General features: G+C 37.5%; 2 protein-coding genes across 4 annotated transcripts in view; both read left to right on the top strand.

The window, feature by feature from the left end:
- Positions 1-10,756, top strand: part of MYO5A (myosin VA) — a 97,682-nt gene extending 86,926 nt beyond the window's left edge. For all 3 annotated transcript variants that reach the window (XM_075160089.1, XM_075160088.1, XM_075160090.1), the window contains 8 exons: positions 98-244; positions 641-795; positions 1,997-2,086; positions 2,814-2,964; positions 3,801-4,083; positions 4,912-5,086; positions 6,448-6,528; positions 7,403-10,756. In XM_075160089.1, coding sequence (XP_075016190.1) covers positions 98-244; positions 641-795; positions 1,997-2,086; positions 2,814-2,964; positions 3,801-4,083; positions 4,912-5,086; positions 6,448-6,528; positions 7,403-7,555 — 1,235 coding nt within the window. In that variant the 3' untranslated portion in view covers positions 7,556-10,756. The remainder of the gene's footprint in view (positions 1-97; positions 245-640; positions 796-1,996; positions 2,087-2,813; positions 2,965-3,800; positions 4,084-4,911; positions 5,087-6,447; positions 6,529-7,402) is intronic.
- Positions 10,757-11,750: 994 nt separating this feature from the next.
- MYO5C (myosin VC) overlaps positions 11,751-24,901 on the top strand; it is a 35,639-nt gene continuing 22,488 nt past the window's right edge. The window contains exons 1-14 of the mRNA XM_075160092.1: positions 11,751-11,813; positions 15,273-15,383; positions 16,305-16,470; positions 16,721-16,865; positions 17,326-17,482; positions 18,051-18,194; positions 19,152-19,233; positions 19,831-19,938; positions 20,479-20,585; positions 21,284-21,549; positions 21,978-22,059; positions 22,409-22,549; positions 23,682-23,807; positions 24,656-24,739. Coding sequence (XP_075016193.1) covers positions 11,787-11,813; positions 15,273-15,383; positions 16,305-16,470; positions 16,721-16,865; positions 17,326-17,482; positions 18,051-18,194; positions 19,152-19,233; positions 19,831-19,938; positions 20,479-20,585; positions 21,284-21,549; positions 21,978-22,059; positions 22,409-22,549; positions 23,682-23,807; positions 24,656-24,739 — 1,746 coding nt within the window. The 5' untranslated portion in view covers positions 11,751-11,786. The remainder of the gene's footprint in view (positions 11,814-15,272; positions 15,384-16,304; positions 16,471-16,720; positions 16,866-17,325; positions 17,483-18,050; positions 18,195-19,151; positions 19,234-19,830; positions 19,939-20,478; positions 20,586-21,283; positions 21,550-21,977; positions 22,060-22,408; positions 22,550-23,681; positions 23,808-24,655; positions 24,740-24,901) is intronic.

Genomic DNA, 24,901 nt, shown 5'->3' with positions numbered 1-24,901 from the left:
GAGTTCTTCCTTAGAAATGTCATAGTTTCATCTGATGTGCATTGGTTTCACTGGAAAATATTATATTATATAATTTCTTTTCATTTTTCCTCTGAAGTGGGCCAGATGGAGAACATATCACCTGGACAAATCATCGATGAACCTATTCGTCCAGTTAACATTCCACGGAAAGAAAAGGACTTCCAAGGGATGTTAGAATATAAGAAGGAGGATGAACAAAAACTTGTCAAGAATCTTATTTTAGGTAAGTATCTTTCTCATTTGCAGCCTCCTGTGCTCCCACACACTCTGAAAAATGAATGATAAGAACACAGAATTTGCATTATGAAATGAATAGCTTATTTTGGTTTTGACAGTATTCAGTTTATCTAAAATTCCTAAATGTCTATTGTAATCTAATCATCCTTCCTGATGAGTATAGTATATATTAATGTGTCTGCATATTTTTTAGCAGGCAGTTATGTTTTATTCTGTTCTGATATTTTACCAAGAAAGTGGCTCTTCTTAGTTTTACTCTTAGTTTGCACTGCCCATATATAGATATGTCTATACAATTAACTGGGGAGGTTGTGATTACCACATATAACACCTTCCAATGGCTTTATTCTTAAAAAAAAAATGTGTGTTTGTTTTTCCCAAGAGCTGAAACCACGTGGGGTAGCCGTCAACCTGATTCCAGGACTACCAGCATATATTTTGTTCATGTGTGTACGCCATGCGGATTACCTTAATGATGACCAAAAAGTGCGGTCGTTGTTGACTTCTACTATCAATGGCATCAAAAAAGTGTTGAAGGTTAGTTAGTCTGCTTGGTTTAGGAAAACGCTAATTGAAAATTTGCTTTTGATTTTATGTAGAGGAGTGAGGAAAAGACTTTCAATAAATTGGATTTCTGATCAGTAAAGTCCTCTCACCAAAGTTACAAAAAATTGTTAACAAGCAGCAAATTATAGTGATAGCATTTTATCCACGTAATACCACAGATGGTTTGAATTAGTGGAAAAAGAAATACCTTCTTTTTATTTTGAATAGACTTCCTCCTCTGAAGCTATACCTGTAAAGCTTTGGATGCAGTCAAAGTTTGCATAGTGAGTCTTTCTAATCCAGAATACTTAATTAAAATGCTTCATTTGCAGTTTTGGTTCACAGATTTCCTCATTTGCTTCACCTACAGATTACATTGATGATAATATGTTACTGCCTGAAGTCTTCGCAATGAGTTGGCTAGGAGAGTTTACTCCAGGGGTATCTTGAAAGCAATATTAAGACATAAATATGCTTTATGCTTCATGGAGTTTTACAGTTATTAAATAAAGATGTGCTGAAAACCCAAGCATTTAATCAAGCTACATGTTTGGAAAAAACATTTAGTAAACAATCCTGTAAGAGCTTAGATATTCCTAAAAACTTTTGGATGTATTTAAGTGAATGGAGTGCACGCTACAGAGCTCTAGAAATTTTAATTACTCAGCATATACTAGATTCTATGGTCTCTGGCAAGGAGGGCTTTTTGTTTTATTTGTTTTCCATATCAGGCTGCCAAAATGGTTATGACATAAGTGACATTTATGCAAACTGAATTGTTCTCTGCTCCTCCTGCTGGCTCTGCATCATTCCCATCCTCTGTGTTGGGCTCTTCACAAGAGTCATTGTGCCACAGGATGAATGTTTTGGGAATACAGTCACATTGCCCTGTGATTTCTGCACAGAGCAGTTAGGATGGGTCTGTAAAACACAGAAGGATCGTATCTTTGGAGGAAATTATATTTTGAAAGTTTTTGAAAAACATTACAGAAAACAGGGAGGGTGTTTAATGGTATTTTGTCAAAAACCTTGCTTTTCTAAGATGTTACTGAAATACACAAAGTTTTGCACAACATCAGAATCTGAGTAGCTACAAGAAAGTAGAATTTAAGTGTTTAATTGTTTATCTAACATTTTATTATTTTATTCCTCCTAGCAGTCTTTGTTGAAATGTGTTTGTTTTTATCTTCAGAAAAGAGGTGATGACTTTGAAACAGTGTCCTTCTGGCTATCTAACACCTGCCGATTTTTGCACTGTTTGAAGCAATATAGTGGAGAAGAGGTAAGCAGTGCTCCTACTCTGGTTTCTTTTGCTCTGCAGTACTATTGTGAGCACTACTCTTTACAAATTCCTGTAATATCTCAATATCTAGTCAAAGTCTCTTAAAACAGCTACACTTTTTGGAATGATGGTGATGATGTCAGCAGAAAGCACGGGGAGATAAGATTTGAACCAGTTTCCCTTTATTGCACGCTGGGGGCCCAGAGGCTAGATGACATTGTGCTCCCGAAAGTGCCAACTCAGATTAAGTAGAAGAATCTGGCTGCGACCATTATGGTGTTTAGTAATGATTCACTGAACTTTCTATGAAAAAGGCTGTATTAAGCCCTTTAACCACAGTATGGCAGACCAATTTATGTTTGGAGGCTGTGGTATGCCTAATTTCTTCTTCATTCTTAACTGGGATTTTGGCTATAAATGCTAGGTGAGAATGCCCATGCTGGAGTGGGAGGGAAGGGTCTTACCTGCCAGAAAGTTGGTAGAGTTTGTTCCTGTGTCAGATATTTGAATTTGCAACACAGGGAAGCAGACGTGGCACAAGTCACAATTGAAAATCAAATCTTAGCATTAGCCTCAATCAGAAGAACTTCCAAATTAAAGTTTTGAGGGGCTGTGTATTATTTTGAAAGTATTATTTGTCAGTTGCATGAAAAAATATCAAAACTGGTTTTCTGTAATATTTTTGTATTCTATTGAAGCATTTGTTTCTGTTATTTTATGAATTCAGGGGTTTATGAAGCATAATACACCTCGTCAAAATGAACACTGCCTCACTAATTTTGATTTAGCTGAATACAGACAAGTGCTGAGTGACTTGGCTATTCAGATCTACCAACAACTTGTCCGAGTGTTGGAAAACATTCTGCAACCAATGATTGGTAAGGCAAAGTTGAATTCCTTAAACTTCACACCACAGTACCAAAATGAAAACTGTGATGGTGGTAATATGCTGTATCTTGTATTTCTTCCTAACTATTAATAGTTTTTTGGTATTCTGTTTGTAGATGACAAGGATTACACGGGACAGGTTGGATTAGAGGGAAAACTAAACTGTGGCTGGTTCTTCTGGCAGTGGCAGAATAAATAGATTTACCTTATTCATACTTGTCATACATCATGCATTTATAGGAAGAAACTGTTAGGACAGGCTGACATGGGTTGCCCTGTGTTTTGGGAAATATCCTGTGGAAAAACTGGACTATAATTACATGACAACTCATAATTAAAATGAATATGGAGAAAAATGGCTGGTTGTCATTATGGACAGCAATCAGCAATGAAATAGCTAGCAGTGATGAAGCTTACATTCAGAGAGATTTTTTTCATTAAAAGTACTTTTCATTTTTCTTACCAGACAGTATTCTCACACAAATTTTCATTACGCTTTCCGATCACACCATTTAGAAGAATGAAATAGCTCTTGGTTTGCTGACTCTGCTGCTCACATGACCATGGGAGGAAAAAAGTATTTTGCTGAGCTAGAATTAGACCTTCCTTTCAAACAGACATGCTGAAATCTTTGTAAAATCCCTGTAAGCTTAGATTTTGCGGAACATAGTGGGATACAGAGAATTGCTGGAAATCATGGCAAAGCGTGGCTAGCAGAAAGCCCAGCCTGCTCTTTCTGTGTAAAAACTAAGTTTTTCTATCTTGCACAATATGCTTTCTTATAGGAATTTTCAGTCATTATAATAATGTTGTCAATCAAATGCAGTTTCAGGAATGCTGGAGCATGAGACTATCCAAGGTGTCTCAGGGGTGAAACCAACAGGGCTGCGCAAGAGAACATCCAGCATTGCTGATGAAGGAACCTACACGTTGGACTCCATTATTCGGCAGCTGAACTCTTTCCATTCAGTGATGTGTCAGCACGGAATGGATCCAGAGCTGATCAAACAGGTTGTCAAGCAGATGTTCTACATCATTGGGGCTGTAACGCTTAATAATCTACTCCTGCGCAAGGACATGTGCTCGTGGAGCAAAGGAATGCAGATAAGGTGGGAGAGCTCATTTTAAACTTTTCTTGAATGTGCTCTGGAAATCTTAGTGAACTCTTGACTCTGATGAACATCATTTTGATGGAATAGCAGATACACTTCGAATATTTATTTTTCCACACACAAACAGTTGCAGATGCTGTTAAACTGATTTTGAGTGGTTCAGTTAAAAAGAGCTTGGTTAATTTAGGCGAACTCCTACCTGGCTTTCAAGGAAATGTGGTAGAAGCAAAATAAAAGTATTTCATCATCAAGTAGGAATCAGAACTGTGGTTGGTACTTGCTTTCTTAGGTTTTAGAAAAGAATAACAAACATGCCTGCTGCGTTCTTTGTATGCTGGTGGCTCAGTGGATACCTGCTGTGGTCATCCACGCTGTAGTTTGCTGCATCCTGCGGTAAAGCCATTTTGTTCTATTCCTGCATTTGGCATCAGTTGTCCAATGCATTCTACTGCCATATGCCAGGAAATTTAGCCAAGGCATTCCAGTCCCTCAAGTAACCTTGAAAAGCCTCACATTTGCGTGGACAAAATCTCATTCGCCTTTCTTCTTATACTTGTCACATTCCCGCAATTAATAAGAACAAAAACAAATGGGAAAAGCTAGTTAGTGGAAGTCTTTGGCCATAGTTTCTAACTGTTTTGAAACTCAAAATTTCCTGCCTTAATCAGAAGGAAACTGTATGAAGACAAAATTACAAGAAATGACAAGTGTGAAGGAAAAGCATGTAAGGACAAAGAAGAAACACTGGAAAAGAGAAATTGCACGTGCTTTCAATTTAACTATAGTCAAGTGTTAGTGTCTTGATACTCTTACCTCTTTGTACAGATACAATGTGAGTCAACTGGAAGAATGGCTACGTGATAAAAATTTGATGAATAGCGGGGCTAAAGAAACACTGGAACCCCTCATCCAGGCTGCACAGTTGTTGCAAGTAAAAAAGAAAACGGATGAAGATGCAGAAGCCATTTGTTCAATGTGCAATGCACTGACCACTGCCCAGGTAAGCAAACTCTCATTGTCTGTTCTGCTGTCATTTTTGAGCAGTTCTCTGCTCTGTTGGTATTTGCTATGCCTGCCAGCACTGCTGTCGCACATGGATCAAAGATTTCTTACGTTGTTTTGAAGATTTCTTACTTTGTTTAAACTAAAACAGATTAAATTGGAGGGGTAAAAAAAAGGACCAGATCTTTTCTGAGGTCTGATGTTTGAGATAAGTTTTGATCAAATGAGAGGAAGCTCAATAGATTGTGCAGTGTGTAGTAGTTGTGAAAATCCGTAGGAAAAACTGTTCACTCTAAGACACCTCTGTACTCCAGGCAGGTCTGCCTAGGATACTAGGAAATTATCTTTCGGCCATCGGAGTTAGTATCCAGTTAAGTTAATGGACAATTCACACAGAGCTGTTGTCTCAGGGTCTGCAAACAAAAGTGTTAAGTTACTGTACCCATTAGCCTCAGAAAGGCTGAACCAAATGTATCTCAGGAAACAGCTGAAGACTTCTATTTATGAAAGCTTAGATTTTGTACAGAAAAGTTGAACTTTTTTTTTAACCATGCTACATTTGCATACAGCTTGTACAGGAATAACTGGATCCCAGCATTTTTGATGATTACTGAACATTCCCATTAGGAAAAGGAAGAAATTTCTCCATTTCTTTCACAGTGGCATCAGCACTAGCGGTTGCTTTGATATAGCCGTTTTGATTTAATAATTCACATTGCTGGAAAATCTGTTGGTTTTGTACTGAAGTAAGAAGTTAGAATTCCACATGCTTCAAGTGTTTTAGCTTTGTTAAAAAGCGTTGTGCTTTTTTTTTGAAAAGAATCATGTAAACACAGCGAATTTTTAATAAGTTTTACATGTTTAACCCAGATTATTATTTAAAGTCTTTGTGTTGCTGTTCTTTCTTGTAGTGGCTTTAGCCCTATTTTTAGAGAAATAGCTCACTCTTTTGAAAAACAGTGAAGTCGTAAGATTCACTTAAGCTACAGAAGCTACAGAAGGTCATAATTATAGGGTCAAAATTAGGGACAAAAATACAGCATGTTTCTAGGGGATGTAGGATCACAATCAGTTACTTATCATTTGACTTTTCCATAGTTCAGTATTTTTCACGCACATGTAGAATTTTGGAGTTTCTATCTCCAAAGAACCCATGTTCTGAAGAAGGCAGTCATATAATACAGCATTAAGCAGGTGATGGAATTCTGTATGAATCAATAAAGCAAAAAAAACCTCAAATACTTGGAAAGAATTTTCTTTTAAAAATAGCTAATTTTAAAAGTATATTATTAGTAACCATGGATGCATCTGTTGATTCATCAGTAAAATGAACCTAAGAATGGTTTTTCCTCTTCACAGATTGTAAAAGTTCTGAATTTGTATACTCCAGTTAATGAGTTTGAAGAGAGAGTCTTGGTATCATTTATACGTACAATACAGGTATGGCTATATCTTTTCATCAAAAATCATTTGACCATTTCTAACAAACCCTCTGATAAGCCAAAATAGCTTGTGTCCTGAAATACATTCAGGAACCTGACGTAAGCTAGGCTTTTTAGCTATTGTTTTTTAGCTATGTTGAAAAGGTGATTGTCAGCCTTAAAATTTTAAGCCATCACAACTTCCTGCCTCCAGACTTGCATGAAAATGTTAGTTTCGCTGTCAGCATGCATGAGATTTTTGGAAGGTGAGAGTTTTTTGTGCTTATGCATCTTTGTGTATGTAAACACACTTGTATGCCAGCTTTTCAAGTGGTAACATTTATATATGCAAATTTACTTTTGTCAGACCTGTGTCTGCATGAGAAGTTCCAACTGCTTTGAAAACTGAGGCCTATGTTCATTCCAAAGTTCTTCATTTAGCCCTTCTAGTTTTATAGATATTGATGAAAATGAAACGTTTTGAAAACTCCAAAGAAAAGCAGCCAGTAGAGCAAAATAAAAGAAACAAAGGTGATCTTTCTGGTCTGTTAGAAATTGAATTACAATACTAGCAGGATAAGGGAGATTGGGAAGGGAACTGAGATAAAACTATAATTCCACATACTGAAAAGATGCAGTTACCAGATAGTGGGCAAATTCTTCCTTTTGCAGGGAATCTAAATATCTTCAGATTGCATTGTAAGGAGAAGATATGCAGAACTGAAAATGACGAAAGTAACTGCAGTTTAATGGCACAATTGTTGCAAATGCGTTGGTTCAAGTTAGCATAGAGTGTGTGTCTGCAAGCACAGATGAAATACTACCTCTTTGCAAGATGATTATAATGAATGAAGTGGCTAAATGCTAATGTAATCACTTTCTTATCTTTGCAGATGCGCCTGCGAGACAGGAAGGACTCTCCTCAGTTGCTCATGGATGCTAAACACATCTTTCCTGTTACTTTCCCATTTAATCCATCCTCTCTGGCATTAGAAACCATTCAGATCCCAGCCAGCTTGGGCCTGGGCTTCATATCACGTGTCTGATCCCAAGGATATACCATCAGTGTTAGATGGAGAATCAGTTGCCTGATATCTTTATCTGCTAAAACATAGTGAGCCACTGAAAACACATTTTCTGAACAAACAGTCTGTATATACCCAGATCTGTAGTAAAAGTAGCTGGAAAACTACATAACAGCACCACAGATTGAAGGCTAATAGAAAGATGTGCATTTGTGTTCAGTCATTGCATTTATGAGGACATCACTGATTCATACATTTCCAAAATATGGAAATCGGGCTTGGACAAAAATTGTGTCTTCAATTGTCTAGAGACATTTTTAGATCTTTAGTAACATATTTAAATAGTGTAAATTAAACTCCATATGTAATCTTCTCATAGGCAGGGACCAAGAGGGACAGTCACAGTCCTGAACATGGAAGACTTGAAAGTAAGGCATTTTGTAGTAGAATACACAGTCACTTGGGAGCCTGTTACATTTAATTTGTAAAAACTGGAATGGAGAAACACAAACTGGCAATGTATAAAATGATTTCTTAGACCACTTCCTTATTTATGTCAGTTTGACATAAATTCTAGTGATAAGTCTTATAGCTTACTATATGCTATAACTTAGGTGTTCATTTGTTAGTACTGTGGTTTACCAAGCATACTAAATCGCTGCTGCATATTGTGTTCTTTTAAATGTATGACAGTATCATACTAGGCACTAAAAATAAGATATTTCGGTTTTTGTTGTCAACCTTATTTACAGTCTGATGCAGTCTGTTATTTTAACTGGATTTTTGCAAGTGGTATCAAATAACACCTGTAGAGGAAAATGGTAACTAAGCACAAGTAGCACACTGGAAATTACATGTTTAGTTATTTTTAAAAGTAGTTAGCTAAAAATACAGCATCTTGAAGCAAATGATCAGAAGTCAATAATGATTTTAGTATTTATTTAGCTTTTGTAGTCTGTCTAATGTTCTTCTTTGTTTGCCCCAGAGATGACAGTGTGTATTTTGAGTATAATCTCTTTTGTTTTGTTGCCACTTAAAAAAAAAAGAAGAAAACTATTCTTTCATACAGGAATTTGAGAGGAAAAATTTTAGTAGAAAATTTCTGCAGTAGCCCAAGGCTCTCATTCTTTGAAAGGTTGACTAACAAGAACGTTAAGTAGGTTTTGACTATGATGCTGTCATTTGACTATGATTCATGCTGATTTAATGGCTGGAGATCCAGAGTGCATAATGAGAAACTGAGTTATTTTGGATATTGCACATCTTATTGGAAGGATTTTTCTGACTCACACATCTTGCATCTGCTATATAGAATTCACATTTCACAATGTGCAACGTAAGTGCAGAAGCCTTGCTGAAGGTTCCAATTCTGAACTTTATAACAGGTAGTTTGTGGTGTATGGCTCAAATATACATGTAAAAAAAAGCCACACACATTGCTCAATTACATTGTACAATATTTTTTATGTATTATAATAATTAGCAACTTAGCAGTAACATTAATTTCTTTTAAAATATCAAGAAATAATCTAGAGATACACTATTAGACTATTTGGTACTGATCTGTTTGCCTGCAAACTCACAGAAGAAATTTTGCTGTTAAGCAGACTGAAACATTTGTGTTTTACTTGAGAGGTAGACATGCTGTTTGTATGGTTGCTAAAATAAGTAGTAAAGACAACCTAAACTTTGTCAGTATCATTTTAAGATGCTCATGTCGTCTTATTTTCAAATGTGTACACCCTATATTATGTTTAATGGATCATGCCATACTTCCAAGAACCTAATACTGCATTGCATAAATGTTTTCAATGATCTTTGCTAAATGATTTAGATTGTTTTCCTGTGCATGGTATACCAAACACTCTTTTTTCAAATGTTACTTGATTTCTGAAACTACAGCTACTGTTAAGTGGCTCCAAATAAGGTATAATGTAGTTTTCAGACTGTTGGGGGTACTGTACTTGTGAGAATGTAATGGGAAAGCCTTCACATCCAGTAACAAGGTTAGGAAAGAAAATACGTGAGAACATGCTGACCTACAAAATTTTTCTCCTGTTGAAAAACAAACAATTGGCATTACAGTATGTTCATACTGTAGATCAGGAAATGTATCCACTACTTAAGCATTAGTGTATTAAAATGTATGCCTAAATGTATTTTTGTTTATTTTTTAAGTTTGTTTACCTGTAAAAAGCCTTATTGTATCTTGTTTCCTTAAAAAAAGTAGTGTTTAGTAATTTATAGGTATTATCCTTAAACTCAGTGGTTTGACTGGTATTACTTTTATATCACATTAAAAGTATATGCTGCTTGACATGTTTTAAAGGAAAATATTTTTAAGTTGGAATAGATGTGTAATTGGTAATTCATCTAATATTTTACATGGCAGTATTTTACATGCACTTTTCCAAAGTAAAATTTTAGTGTCAGTGTATAATATATCTTTCACCTTAGGGCTAATATCTCTTTAACCATGGAATATAATGCAGAATTATTTTAACAACTTTTTTTTTTCCTTTGAATCATTGTTATGCTCTTTTAATGTGGACATATCTTTTATATTTTAATTTATTATCTATTGCTATGATAGATTCTATCGGATGCTGGAAAAATACTTGTCAATGACCCCTTAGAATTATATACAGTTATTCTAGAGATTTTGCACAATAATTACCTCATTCAATTTGGTGTATTTTTATTCCAGTGATTATTTTATTCTGATGTTTAGGACACAGTCTTCTATCCAAATTTTGAAAAATTGCTTCTCAGACTTCAGTCTGGGATGGAATGTGAAAGTGCTTAAGTCCGTTAAATGTGATTAATCTATTTTTATCACACAAAAAAAATAGGATCGGCTTCAATGTTGAAAAGTGGATTGATATCCAGTGACATTTGTTCCCAACTTGGAAACACCAGCATTTGCAATTTGAAGGTCTGTGTAATTTGTGATTTAAACTGAACATATTTCAAAAACTATGAGTAAACACTTGGTTTTTTAAGATGCTGATACTTCATGTGATAAATAAAAGCCTTTAAACATAGGTTTTCACTTGATGCCACTACAGTACATAGAAGAAAACCAAAACATTGTCAGAATGACCTGAGCTCTGATCTGTTGTAGTGTCTGATGTTGTACTTAGTAAATGTATGCATCATAAAAACTGTAGCCTAATAGCTATCACTGGAAGATGTCCAAATAAAAATACAACCGTAAGCTTTGCTTTGGGGTTTTTTGTTTGCTTGTTTGTTTTTTTGTTCATAAGCTGTGTGCTGGCATATTCCCCAGGTGATCACACGAGTTCCCTCTATCTTCATGGGAAACTTGGTGCTGATGGCCAAGGGAGTTGGTTAAAATCCGCGGATTGTATAAATACACACCCAGATACCGACAGTGTGTCATAAACTGCTGTGCATATTTGAAAAGACTTTGTTTGACATAACCCACTTCTGTTAGGATATTTTGTCACCAAATATTAACTGTTACTGAAATAAGAATTAAGATTTGTACTTTGCTAAAACATTGTCTTCCGTGCCATCAAAGCTCTTTGGTGCCAGGCAGGGCTAGTGGGCCTCTGGGCTTATATCCACCTGCCCAAGCCAGGTACTACGTTTATTCAAATCTTCTTTCTCATGAAGGATATTTAAATGTAACACCTATTAGTGCCCTAAGCTTAGTAAACGCATTCCGAGTTGTTTATTTTTATCTTATGCTAAGGTTGTTAGAGAAACCCTTGATGGCCGTTTATAGAACGGTGATGAAGGTTTCTGTCGTTTTCCCTACTCGGTCAGGAGTGGCTCCCCTCTGATCCCTCCGGCAGCGGGAGAGGCCGTGGGTCCTAATCCCTAAGGATGTACCCAGGATGCCAGCTTTGCCAGGATCGCTTTAAGGCCTGCGCCTGTTCATGATAATTGGGACTACTACTCACCTCCACTATACTTACCTACCTCAGGAGCCAGCGCGCCAGCTGCCCGCATAAAAAGCCCCACACACGCTTTAACCGGGTGCTGCGGGTCACGGTGGCGAGTGGAGCGCCTCAGCTGTGCCTGCGGCGGGGAGCCGCCCTCCTCCCCGCGGGGGAGGGCCGTGCCCGGGTGGGACAGGCCCGGCATCCGGGCCGGGCCGCTTCCCCACGCCTCGGGGGCGGTGGCCGGGGGCGGACCGCGACGCCGCGGCCACCTGCCCCCTGCGGAACCTGCTGCACCACGTCTCTCCCCGCGGGCGGCCCGGAGCGGCGGCGGCTCTGCCCCCATGGCGCTGGCCGAGCTCTACACCCAGGTGAGCGGGCCGGGGAGCGGCCCGGAGGGGTACCGGTCCGCCATGGCGCCTGAGGGGAAGCGGGGGCGCCTTCTCCCGCGCCCGCTGAGGGGGCGACGGCCGCCCCGCGAGGGGAAGGGGAAGGGAAGGGAAGGGGTGACCAGAAATGCCAGACTCGCCGGAGCGCGCTTGTACTTTTTGGGCTTTCTGGGGTTGCGGCGGCCGTGCATGAAAACCTGGAGCCACTTGTGTTACTGGCTTGGACCTGAGGGAGGGAACGCGGCCCCCGTGTGTGAGGGTGCATCACCGGTACCGGACAGCGGAGCTAAAGCAAGTCCGAGCGGCTATAAAATCCCGGGCAGCATGGGAAAATACTTACTATTTTTGAGACAAATACTTCCTTTTTGAGACTTTTGGTCTGCTTTAGGTGTAGTTCTCTGATGTGCTAGCCAGCGATTAGGCAATTTTGAAGTTTAACAGCACTTCCCTAGCCACTTAATCGCGAAGTGCTCGCTCCTTTTTTATGCAAATATTGAATAGTTTTGGCAGACCTTGGCACTAAAACGAAGATTATTCCTCCTTAATGCGGCTGCTATATTTTTTGCACAATGTTTGCCACTTTTCCTGTAGTCACCAGAGTATTTGACGTATAATTTGTTTACTTAGCTTTAAATAACAAAAATAGCATGCATACATTACTAATTTATAAGCCTGTATCTCTTATCGCAAAAGCAGCTGCCGTAATAACCTCCTATGTAGCCTTGTGCTGCAGCGGTATTTATTTATTTGTGGTGTCAGTACCGCGCTCTGAGCAGCTGGAAGAACAAATGGGCTTTTTTTAATCGGGAATAATGTTACGCAGGTGAAGGGGAGGAAGGAGCGTGGGTGTAACTGGATACGAAAACGAGCAAACTCTTCTGTTTACTTGAAAGGCAGGGTTTGGAAAAAGCCAGCTTCGGTAGGCTGGGTACGTTTGCCGAGGGAGGCTCCTGGAACTGCAGGGAGCTTTTCTGAAGGATCAGTAATTTGATCACATGCTTTTTCCTCCCTTTCTTGTCCGTGACCTGCTGCAGTTCGCTTTCTCACATGGGAACACGCTATGTGCCCCTGAGGCTATTTGGTGGTGATATTCTTGACTCACACAGAATAATCGCAAATAAAGAATTCAGTTTAACAGCTGTGAATAGGTAAGTATTTTTTATAAGCCAGGAAATCAGCGTAGTGTAGGAATGACACAAAAGTCAATTTATACTCAGCTACACATGGAGAAAAGCAAAGTTAAAACTGATTTCATTTAGCCATGTCTTTCATTTGCCCATTAAATAGATATTTGTGGAGCTGGGTTTTTCTCCCTTTGGTCGGATAGATGAAAATATTGTCATCGTAGTGGTTTGGGGTTGTTTAGAAAAGGTCTTTATGATTTTGGATATTGCGTGAAAAAATTCCATCATCCTGAAGGCATCAGCAAAGAGGTATCATGAAAGCGTCTGGGGTTTCGATTAGTGTTCATCACCTGACATAGACACCAGGTTGGTATGGTTGACCAGAAACGTCAATCGCTGTTCTTGGAGATCTGAAAACTCAACTGGAGAGGTCACTGAGCAACCCAAGCTAACTTGCAGGACATCCCTGTGAAAGTCTCTCTTATCTTAAATCGTTTGCTGTTGATCCTCAGGGGTTAGAGTTGAGAAAGCTACTGTTTGTAGGGACCTCTGTAGGCACCCACCGTTGGCGGTGTGTTCAGTGGCGTTCTCGGGGCAGAGACCCTCATGTTCTAAGGATCTGCTGCAGCTTCCACGGCTTCTTCCAAATTAGAGAGGAAGAAAGTCATTTGTGCCAAAAACAACAGTTGCAACACCAAAGTGAGAAGATATATGAGTCTCCAAGGTATCTATGGGTATGCTAACGCTTCATTAAATCCTTGACTAATGCTAATTTTTCAAATAAGCAGCTGCAGCAGTTCTCACGGGTTTGTTTAAACATAGTTGGTTTAAACTGACCATGAATATAGCTAGGGTAGGGGAATTAAATGAAGGGTTATGGCTATCAGAACAGAAAGATGCTGGAAGGAGATTATATGGCATGGTTGCTTATGCAAGTAGGGACTGAATGGTTCTGTGCTCTCTAGTGTTACTTCATCACAAATTAGAGGAGAGATGGCCCATAAGAAACTCAGTACTAGCATGCAGTGGTGATTTTCAGGCTTTTTTTCTGATGTCACTGTCTTTTCTCCCATCCTCTCCTTACATCCAAATATAGTCTTCAGTGTTACCTTCATTGCCATCTGAGATACACGCTATACGGTTTGAAAAATATTTTGCACCAAGGTTTAAGGAAGATCGTGACGTGTCAGAAGTGATCTCAAACTGCAAATCCCTGAACAGAAGAGATTTCAATGTTACTAAAACCAGTATATATTAATGCATGGTTGATGCATTAGGGAGGCTTTTAGGGATGCTGCCGCTTTGTTAAACCCTGGCAGGACAAGAAGGACACACTCCACATCAGTGAAGAAATTCCTGGCTTACTGAGGCTGCCAGCTGTGTTATGTCCTTTTACGGAATGCTGTTTCTATAGCTTCTAGGGCAGAGCATTTAAATATGTTGCTAATGCTTCAGCATTTTAACTTCAGCATAGGAGAACTAGATGGTTCGAACAGTGTAATTTACATTCAAACATTTGTGCTTCAGAAGGCTAGAGGCAATTATGTTGTCTCGATTCTTCAAATACCTAAAAGAAAATCACAATTCATCTGCTTCCGTTGGAAATAAGTGCTTTTAGGAAGGATGTCTTCTACCTGAGGCAGAGCTAAAGTACCTTACTGGGACTGAGCTCAGCTAAGCCAGCTGATTGCTTGTAGAGAAAGAAAGCTGCCAATAGTCTTAGAAGTTCGCCCTAGAACAGGGGAAGATGTCTGGAGGTTGCACTTCAGTCCTGTTAGAACAGAGGTAACTGTGCGGAGTCTTTCTTGTACATACATCTGTGCCCATGGCAAAATGCTTTCTAAGTTCAGTATCCTATATTTGAATTCAGGGAAGTGTTTGTCTGAATTCTACTAAGTGAGGTGCTTTCTCTGGTACTTGCTCATTTGAAACCTCCTAGAAATCAGGGCTCTGCCTGAAGTGTATTTCGTTCTCCTTTTTCAGTATTAGAGGGTTTGAAGAGCCTGGCAACAGTCTGGCCCTTGTTCAGAGTCCTGCGCTCTGTTGTTCTGCAGACTTTACATTAAACAGGAGTAGAACAAGCATGTCTGAGATTAATGAGTCTGCTCTCTCTTTTTTTATTTCTTTCTTTCATGAAGAATAACTAAAACACAAAAATATAGCCCGCTGAAAGGGTCAGAGCTAATAGTAATCCCAAAAAGTCCTGGCATCCAGTTCAACTTTTAGGTCACACTTGACATTTGAAAACTATCTTTTTATGCTAGGCTGGTATTATGATAATAGCTAAGCTAACTATTATCTTGTTTTTCTGTTGTAGTACAATAGGGTTTGGATCCCTGATAATGAAGAAGTTTGGCAGTCTGCAGAAATCACAAAAAACTACAAAGCTGGAGACCGTTTTCTCCATGTGCAATTAGAAGATGGAACTGTAAGAAAAAAAGCCTTAATTATTGTGGGGTTTGCTAAGATACGTTTATGTAGAAACATAGGACTCACCATTATGGGATCTAGATGACTTGTCTGTATTTTCTTTTATGCTAACCCTGCAGTGACCAGAATTTTATCATATTGAAATTTGTACAGTAAACAGCTGTTACCTGTATGAAGTATGAAGAGTGCAATGCCACTCTCTGTATCACATTATTATAGAACAGATACCTCGACGAAGAAAGATCACTTCAGTTTTGAAACAAGCACTGAAACTCATCTTAAGTTGACGTAAATCCGAAGTGCAAGACAAGCATAATTATCTCTCACAGAGCTAGCTGTTGCTTTTTTCCCTAAAGTTGTTTCTTTATGTAAGATCTGTTAATTTTAGTATCTGAGTTCTTTACAGATTTAATATTTTGAAAACAGTATTTCTGCATTTCTGTTCTGTAAAGACAAGTGTTAAATGTATGATTAAATGGATTTGTTGAAAGAAACAGAAGTGTGTTTTAAGTTTTGTAGAAAGAAAACTGAAGGGTTGCAAGCGAGGATAGTTTTAGAGCTGACTTAAGTTCTGACCAGGTGTTTACTTTCATTCAGTTGCAGCTGGTCTACGATTTTCATCTGTACTTGAAATATGCATGTGTTTAGAGAGCTAAACGCATTCCTCATTTTTACAGATTTCAATACAAAATATTGTAAATAAAGAGAATGTAGCTTTCTTTTTAATAAACAACAAGGGCCTCATCTTATTTTCATGATCTCCAAGTCCCCTAAGTTCAGTGAGATGTATGGAATTGATGAAATACAAGATCAGACAGAGCTCCATCAACCCTGTAACTTTGTGTAAAGGTAGAACATCAGTTTGTGTTTATGCAAACATAATGCAGTTTATGATATTTCATGTCATTCTTGTTGACAGGAACTGAATTACCCTGTTGATCCAGCTGTTTTGCCACCCCTACGAAATCCTGACATACTTGTTGGTGAAAATGATCTCACTGCACTTAGTTATCTCCATGAACCAGCTGTTCTACACAATCTTAAAGTTCGTTTTGTGGAGTCTAAGCTTATCTACACCTACAGTGGTAAGTAAAATCAAATGCAAGGTTTAAAAAAAATTCTTAAATAATCTTGGGTTAGTTTGCAATAATTGAGTCATGTTTTCTAAGTGTATTTTAACTCATTCAAGTTTTTGTATGCGTATAGACTTCTTTGTTGATCAGGATCTCCTACCTAGTTTAGAAAATATTGCAACTTTGTATCAGTTTAACTGCTGTTGCCAGTTTTCATTGAACTAACCTATGTTTTATTTTTGTTTTGTACACTTGGTTGTAGGAATAATTTTGGTTGCAATAAACCCCTATAAACAGTTACCAATATATGGAGATGCTATTATCCATGCATATAGTGGGCAAAACATGGGGGACATGGATCCACATATATTTGCTGTGGCAGAAGAAGCATACAAGCAAATGGCAAGGTTCAGTATGTTGTTTAATGTCCATAAATAACACTTGAAGTCTAGTGGCAGTCAGTGTTAATTGTAATTTAATTTAACTGTGTATGTGCCACTGGCTATTAAGAATACCTTTGAGTATTCTCAATGCTATTGAGGACTTAATTAGAGGAGTGACTTAACTAGAGGAGTAACTTAACTAGAGGAGGAGTAATTCCTTAACCAGCTGAGGAATTTCTAGAACTCATAACTCTTCGTTCTAGATGAGGGGCAAAACACTGTCTTAGCTGAGTGAATAGCAATTACATCAGCATAGAGGTTACAACCAAAGAGGAGTAAAAGAGAAGAACAGATGAAAGATGGAACTGATACGAGAGTTGACCACAGTTGTGTTTTCATACACTTGTTTCATATATATAATTCTTACATTTATGCATGCATTTTAGACATGTCTGATTTAAACTGTCTGATTATTTGGTTTTAGAAATAACAAAAATCAGTCTATTATAGTCAGTGGAGAATCAGGAGCTGGAAAGACTGTGTCTGCAAGATACACTATGAGATACTTTGCCACTGTGAGTAAGTCAAGCAGCAATGTACATGTGGAGGATAAAGTACTGGCATCCAATCCAATAACCGAGGTAAGTTTCAGAGAGTATCTGTCAAGTCTGTACTCATCAAGGAGAGAATTCTGAGAGCTGCTGAGCATCTTTGTTTGAAACCTTTAGGGATGTTTTAGCTGCCCGAGTTAGATATATAAATTAGAAGTTTAGCCTCTGAATGTTACCGATGGAAAGAGGCAGTCAGCTTCAGGAACACCCAGGTTCTGCCTAATTTACCAGTGACCCTTTGGAGGCACTAGTTTGCCTCCAGAGTTTTATCTGACCGCATCCTGTTAATTAGATGGTGGGAAAACAATATTGAACAAGTTATTTGTTTGCTTTTATGAATCGCAGTAGAAAATGGTTAAAGTTCCTTATGGTGGGAAAATGTAGTTTCTCTAATTCTCAGTTTATGTAGTGTTATGCTATTTGACTTGAGGTTTATTTTCAAATTTGGGCCTCAAAATTTAAATCTCACAGCTCAATGCTGAGGTTGATCCTTGAGCACTGGAGATTTCAGGAACTTGTAGTTGAATCATGTTTTGAGAAAGTTAATCTTATGAAAGATGCTAGTAAAACAAATTCTAAAAGTTTATCATTTTCATAGGCTGTTGGCAATGCAAAAACCACGCGGAATGATAATAGCAGTCGATTTGGAAAATACACTGAAATCAGTTTTGATCAAAGTTACCAAATCATTGGAGCTAACATGAGAACATACCTGCTTGAGAAATCCAGAGTTGTCTTTCAGGTGGGTAAAATAAAGTTAAACCAGTCAATGTCAGTATAGCTACTAATGTATTATCTTTTACTAGTTTCATATAGAAAATGTTATGTGAAGTTCATTTGATTTATTTTTTTAATAGGAGCTAATCAACATTTGATTTATTTTTTAATAGGAACTAATCAACATTTAATTTATTTTTTAATAGGAGCTAATCTTTTTTATAATATGAAACTAATTTATTCCATGTTCTTCCTTATGTTCAGTGGAGGATGTATCTCAGGGACAATTCCCTGAGATAAGTACAAGAAGCATTTGAGAAATCTGTGACTTTCAGTCACAATAGTAACACGTGCCAATTGTATCTGGAAAGGAGCAGCGTGTATAGGGCAGAGGGAGTCTTGGTAAAAAACTGGCTGAAAATTTATAAGGCCAGGGCTTACTCCATGTGACAATGTCAGAGCATAATTGTGATAATCTGCTAAAGAAAGCATTTAATTTTTATGAAGTTTTGCTTTTTAGCAGTATTGTAAGTACTTTTTAAGTACTATGAAAAATACTTCTATATATCTGCTGCTTGAAGGATGATTTGGAAATAGAGAGTTTTCTGAATTGCCACAGGGCAGCATTTCAGCTGACACTCCTACACAGTTGTTCATTACAGTATTTGTCAGTTCTTATTAGCAGATGGTCGTTCAGGCTGAAGAAATTATTAGAGTAACAGCCTTGGGGAAAGAACTCAGCATATCGGTAATGGAAATAAAGTATACTTGAATTTATCCCTTTCAAAGCTCTTGTTGAAATCTAAGATGTGCCATTTTAATATTGGGCAATTTCTTTGCCAAACTATGTTGCAGCAGAATTTAGCCTTCAAGTATCATTATCTTTTTACAGGAGTGTTGAATATCGAATGTTTTTCTGGTTGTTTGTTGTTTGTTTGTTTGTTTTTCTTTCTGTAATGGTATTCTTTGCTTTAATTTACAGTCAGAGAATGAGAGAAACTACCATATATTTTATCAGTTGTGTGCATCTGCTATGCAACCTGAATTTAAGCATCTTAAATTGGGTAGGTCTCAAGAAAATAACCTACTCTTCATGTTTGCAGCGCAGTATTTTGAAGATTGGATTTTCAAATGCTAGGATGTTAAGTGCTTTGTAACATAAATCTCACAGACTTACAATTGGACTTGCATTTTTAAGTCACTTAGATATTAATCCTGCTTGTGTTGAACTTGGTAGCAAATCCCTAGTAACTTGAATAGTGCCTGATCAAGTACCGAAGCGTCTTTGAAAATCTTATTCTAATACTTTCTGTAGTGACAGATGCCATAATGACAGTTTAGGGGCTTGATTCATTTATCTAAGAGAAGCTTTAATGCCACCCGGGAGAAGCAGACCTTAGGTATACGTTTACTCAGTCTTCATTCCTGTTTGCTTGTTAGATCAAATATTAAGATTGCTAGGAATTATGAATACTGATTTGTGTCAGCTTAACTGAGTTAGGCACATGGATTTCTCTCAGAAAAAGAGGGCCTCCAGCTCATTGCTGAAGAGCTGTCATCTGACAGCATCTTTAATTTTCTGGTGTTACAAGAGTCTTTAACAAGTGGCTATCCCCAGTCCTGAATTTTCCAACATTACAAGTTTTGCTTCTTATCTATAGGAAGCGCAGAAGAATTTAACTACACAAGAATGGGTGGCAGCACAGAAATAGAAGGAGTTGATGACAGAGCAAATATGGTGGAGACTCAGAAGACATTTGCCTTACTGGGTAAATTTTTGGGGATCCTTTTCAATAGATATAAAACCTGGCTTTTTTCTGAAGTGGGCAAAGGTGTATTGTTTCTGAAATGTCCAAAATGTTAGTAGTAATTACCAAAATAATTTCTTTCATAGCTTATCCATTGCACTGTTGGTCTGTTTTAAAAGTACTAGGCAAGAGCAAATGGCTGTTAGCAATTGGTGTTCATTGGTAACGGTGAAAATCACTAAGGACTGGAGTCTTCTTGGCCCTTAAGCTAACATGCTGTGACAGAAGTGGAATTGGAAGCTTCTTTGCCTGTATATGGCTTCTGTGAAAGCCAAATCAGACTTGAGCTGGCACTCGCGGAGGTACAGGAATTTATGCCTAATCTCTCATCGGATCGGACAGGCAGAAAGTAGGCAGAACCAAGGCTTTGCATAGTAGTCTGCAGAGATGCTATACAATTCCTGGCTACACAGCAAAGCAAGTAATCCAACATTGTGCTATTTTAATTAATTGTACTGTTTCTGAGTATTTAAAATAATGAAGAATTGGGGTTTTTTTTAGGTCTGAAGGGGGATTTTCAGCTGGATGTTTTTAAAATACTGGCAGCAATCCTACACTTGGGCAACGTGAAAATAACAGCTGTTGGAGATGAAAGATCATCCATCAGTGTAAGGAAGTAGCTCATTCAGATACCAACATTTTCTTTTATATTCTATGCCAAAAATCCTTTAGCAATAGTTTTTCTCGTATCTGGGGCTCAAAGCAGCATTAAATCTGGTATACCAAACTTGAGAGATTTCTCTATCTTCATCTGTATAGAATCACAGCGAGTGTTTATGCAAATCCTGTTTTGTGCCCGTGTTCAGAAAGTCTGAACAAAAGGCAGAATGTGGCTAAGAGAACCCCGTATCCAGTTGATCCCCAGCTGTTGGAAAAGCCATTTGGGACTATCTGCAGGCTACAGGAAACAGAGCATTGTCAAAGCTGCTCAGACTTGCACAGTCAGCAGATAGCACGGCAGCTTGACCTGGTGGTGGTGGCAGTCTTGCTCCGAGCAGGCATTTGGACTACACATTCTAAAAAGCAAGGACACCTGAACGTAGACTAAAGTAACTTTTTCTTTCAGTGTCTTAATCCAAAGCGTCTCATGCAGTCTAAGTTTTTCTCTCCTATATCAGGAGCTCTAGCCAGTATTATTTGCCTTAGCTCTTCTTGATATTTTTCCAGACGAAGAAGTGAACGGGGCCCCTTGTCTATGTAAAAATAAAAGTCATAGTTTGATGTCAGTGGTGCCAGGATTTCACTGTCTAGACAACAGTTAAAGTACTAAATGTAAACTAACAATATTTATTTCTCTTCTTTAAAGCTGGAAGATAAGCATCTCAATATATTCTGTGAACTTCTGGATTTAAACTGTGACAAAATGGCACAATGGTTGTGCCACCGAAAGATTATCACTACCTCAGAGACTGTAATAAAGCCAATGACAAGAGCTCAGGCTGTTAATGCAAGGGATGCTCTGGCAAAGAAGATCTATTCTCATTTATTTGACTTTATTGTGGAAAGAATTAACCAAGCTTTGCAGTTCCCTGGCAAACAACATACTTTTATTGGTGTTTTGGACATTTATGGGTAAGAATGTCTCTGAAAACAAATTTACCTTAAGTTGTACCTTTTCTTTGGTGTTGATGAGAGGCTTTTTTGTGCTGCTAATGAATTTGGAGGGGTTTGTTTTACTAAAAGGTCATAATCATGTAAGTTCTTTAGCATCCAGAGTAGAGGAAATGTTCAGCAACTATAAGTATTAGTATTTTTTGTGAATGAGGTTTAAATTTAACTTTTGATATGATACTTCTAGATTTAACTCTGGATTTTTTAACTCTGTTATGTCTGGTTACATTAACTTCTAGGGAAGTTTTTAAATGCCCTAGCATCTTCATTAGTCTTATGGCTATTTAATATTCTTAAAAATTTTAGGATAGCTCTGAAGTCTTACAAGTATAGTACTATTTGTATTTAAACATCAAGGGATTTTTTTTTTCTTATTTGACGTGTTTCAGCTTTGAAACATTTGATGTGAACAGTTTTGAACAATTTTGCATCAATTACGCTAATGAAAAACTGCAGCAGCAATTTAACCTGGTATGTTCTTTTATTTGTTACAGTTCTTTATCTTATTTTGCTTCAGTTTTGAGATTATCAATAATGGATATTAGCAAATGCTATTTGTATCTGAGGAATGGATATTTCTGGATAATGGCTATCCAGTAATATATAAAAATATATTTTTTTTAATATCTATACATACACACACGTAGATATATAAATGAAAATTTCTGAGTTTATTTTCTTACAAGACAGACAATAGTATACTACAAAATACATAAATATTTTATTTCTATCTTATATATACAGCACCACACATGCACACGTTGTATGTATTTTCTTCCTTAATTATAACCTTACATTTTCATAACTTTCACGTATCTAGCATGTCTTTAAACTTGAACAAGAAGAATATATGAAGGAAGATATCCCATGGACTTTAATAGACTTCTATGACAACCAGCCTGTCATTGACCTTATTGAAGCTAAAATGGGAATTTTAGAACTTCTGGATGAAGAGTGCTTGGTAATTTAAAAATTCTTGTATTTATGAGCTCATAGAAAACTAGATAGATTTTTACAAGTTGGGCTTGTAATCTGTATTTTGTCCTTCTAAATGGAAGTAGAGCATTTTCCTCATAAAAGGAACATTAATGTTTGCCCTCTATTTGTGAATTTTAATTGTAAGCCACTTAGTGTATTTTTCTCTTATAAAATTAAGAACCTAAAACTAGATTCTTACCTAGAAGCTAACCCAGCAACTAGATTTCTTCACTGTGAGGGTACTGCAGTACTAGAACAGGTTAAGCAGAGGTACAGTGGGATCCCCATTCTTGGATACTTTCCAGATTTGAGTTCAAACGGCAGCTTGACCTAGTGTTGGTGGTAGTCTTGCTCCGAGCAGGCATTTGGACTACCCAGTCTCCAGGGGTCTCTTCCACCAATATTTCTATAATTCAGTTATTCCATGAATCACTGATTTTGATACAAAAAAAACAGTCTTCCTTTCCTTTTTGGTAAGGTCTTGCTGAATGCACCAAACCTACATCTTTGCTTTTTCTTCTTCAGTCTTCCTATTTTTTCCTATGTGTTCTCTCCTGACTAGCAATTCCTGAATCTATATTTTCTTTCTTCTACATATGTATGTAGTTCCCTTAGGCTTCTGAACCTACTGAAGTAGCTTTGTCAGTGAAGAACAGGGCAGGGAAAGGTGAGACCTGTTAAAATGGTCTCTAAAAGGTGTTTTGGTGATATTGGCAAGTCATACTTCTCAGAATCCAAACCATGGAATAATATGGGAGAAATTAGGGAATATTCCCTAATTCATTAGTTTATCTGTTGTTCTGCTCATTAGCATTCTCAGGGATCAGATTGTCCCTGATTGCAGGTAGCATCTTCTCAGGACAAAATGATTTATGACTTATCAGAGAATTAACTCCAGCCAGCAAATTTGCCGATTAGTATGACCTTCTTTCTTAAAATTATTTGCTACAGGGAGCCACTGGCTAGTCTGAAAAGACAAAAACTGGTTGTTATCAGGCCTCGTAACTCACTAAAGATGCTTTATTCAGACAGTATTGATTGACAGTAAGCAGTTTTGCTGTTTTTAACAGTCCAACAGAATTTTGTTAAAGAGATTGCCCTTCTCATTTTTACAGTTACCTCATGGAACAGATGAAAACTGGCTTCAAAAGCTATATAATAATTTTGTCAATAAAAACTCACTCTTTGAAAAGCCGAGGATGTCAAACACGTCTTTCATCATCCAACACTTCGCTGATAAGGTAGAGTGTAAACAACCCAGCAGTATTTCACCCTGTTTCTAGCAGTAGCTCCTTCAGAAAAGAAACCAACTTAGGAAATAGAGGGAATATTAACCACACTTGTTTGGAACTTCTATAAAATCGATCTTCAATACATAGTACTATTTATTTATTGGTAATACTACCTGTAACATACCATTTAAACATAAGAAGTGCTTAAAATAATGAATTTGAGAGTGTAAAATTGAATCATCAAGATAAAGAGTCAGAAAAAGAGTACAATGTATAAATAAAATAGTTAAGATTGTAGTCTGTACACATTTTAGTCTCTTATTTATGTTTCAAATGTAGTAGAATCATAGAATCATACAGGTTGGAAAAGACCTCTAAGATCATCGTGTCCAACCGTCAACCCAACACCACCATGTCCACTACACCATGTCCCTAAGCGCCTCATCTCCACGTCTTTTAAATACTTCCAGGGATGGTGACTCAACCACTTCCCTGGGCAGCCTGTTCCAAGGCCTGACCACTCTTTCAGTAAAGAAATTTCAGTAAAGAAATTTCTCCTAATTTCTTTCCTAGTATTCCTTTTTTGGTATTTTGATTTGAAATCATAGAATAATGAAGAGAGGAGGAAAGAAATTCCTAATGAAGGCAGAAGGAAATTGCAGTTTGTCCTGCTTCTGAGTTTGCAGTATGCATGTATGTATGCTTGCCATAATGAAACTGGAAAAAGCAGAGTTTCAGCCATCATGTTTAAGACTAATAAAGAGCTGTTGGTCACCACAGCTTAGAGAGTAAAAATTATTGTTTTTCTAACTGTTCATGTACTGCTGAAAAGTTAATGATTTCACCCGTTTGCACAGGTAGAATATAAATGTGAAGGATTTCTGGAAAAAAACAGAGATACAGTACATGAAGTATTGACTGCAATCTTGAAAGAGAGCAAGGTTTGTATACAACAGTAATGATTAATATTCTGAATACCTGATTTTACTGGAATTCATTCAGATCTGATTTTAAAAGATTTGTTCTGATAAAAAGATTTTTTTTAATAGATTGAATCAATTAGTTTAGTCTCAATTTTTATTAATATTCTACAAGTGTGTATT

This window comes from Calonectris borealis, chromosome 11, assembly GCF_964195595.1.
Source record: "Calonectris borealis chromosome 11, bCalBor7.hap1.2, whole genome shotgun sequence".
Lineage (NCBI taxonomy): Eukaryota > Metazoa > Chordata > Aves > Procellariiformes > Procellariidae > Calonectris > Calonectris borealis.
The sequence above is the reverse complement of the archived record's forward strand: the minus strand, read 5'-3'. Positions and strand labels throughout refer to the sequence as shown.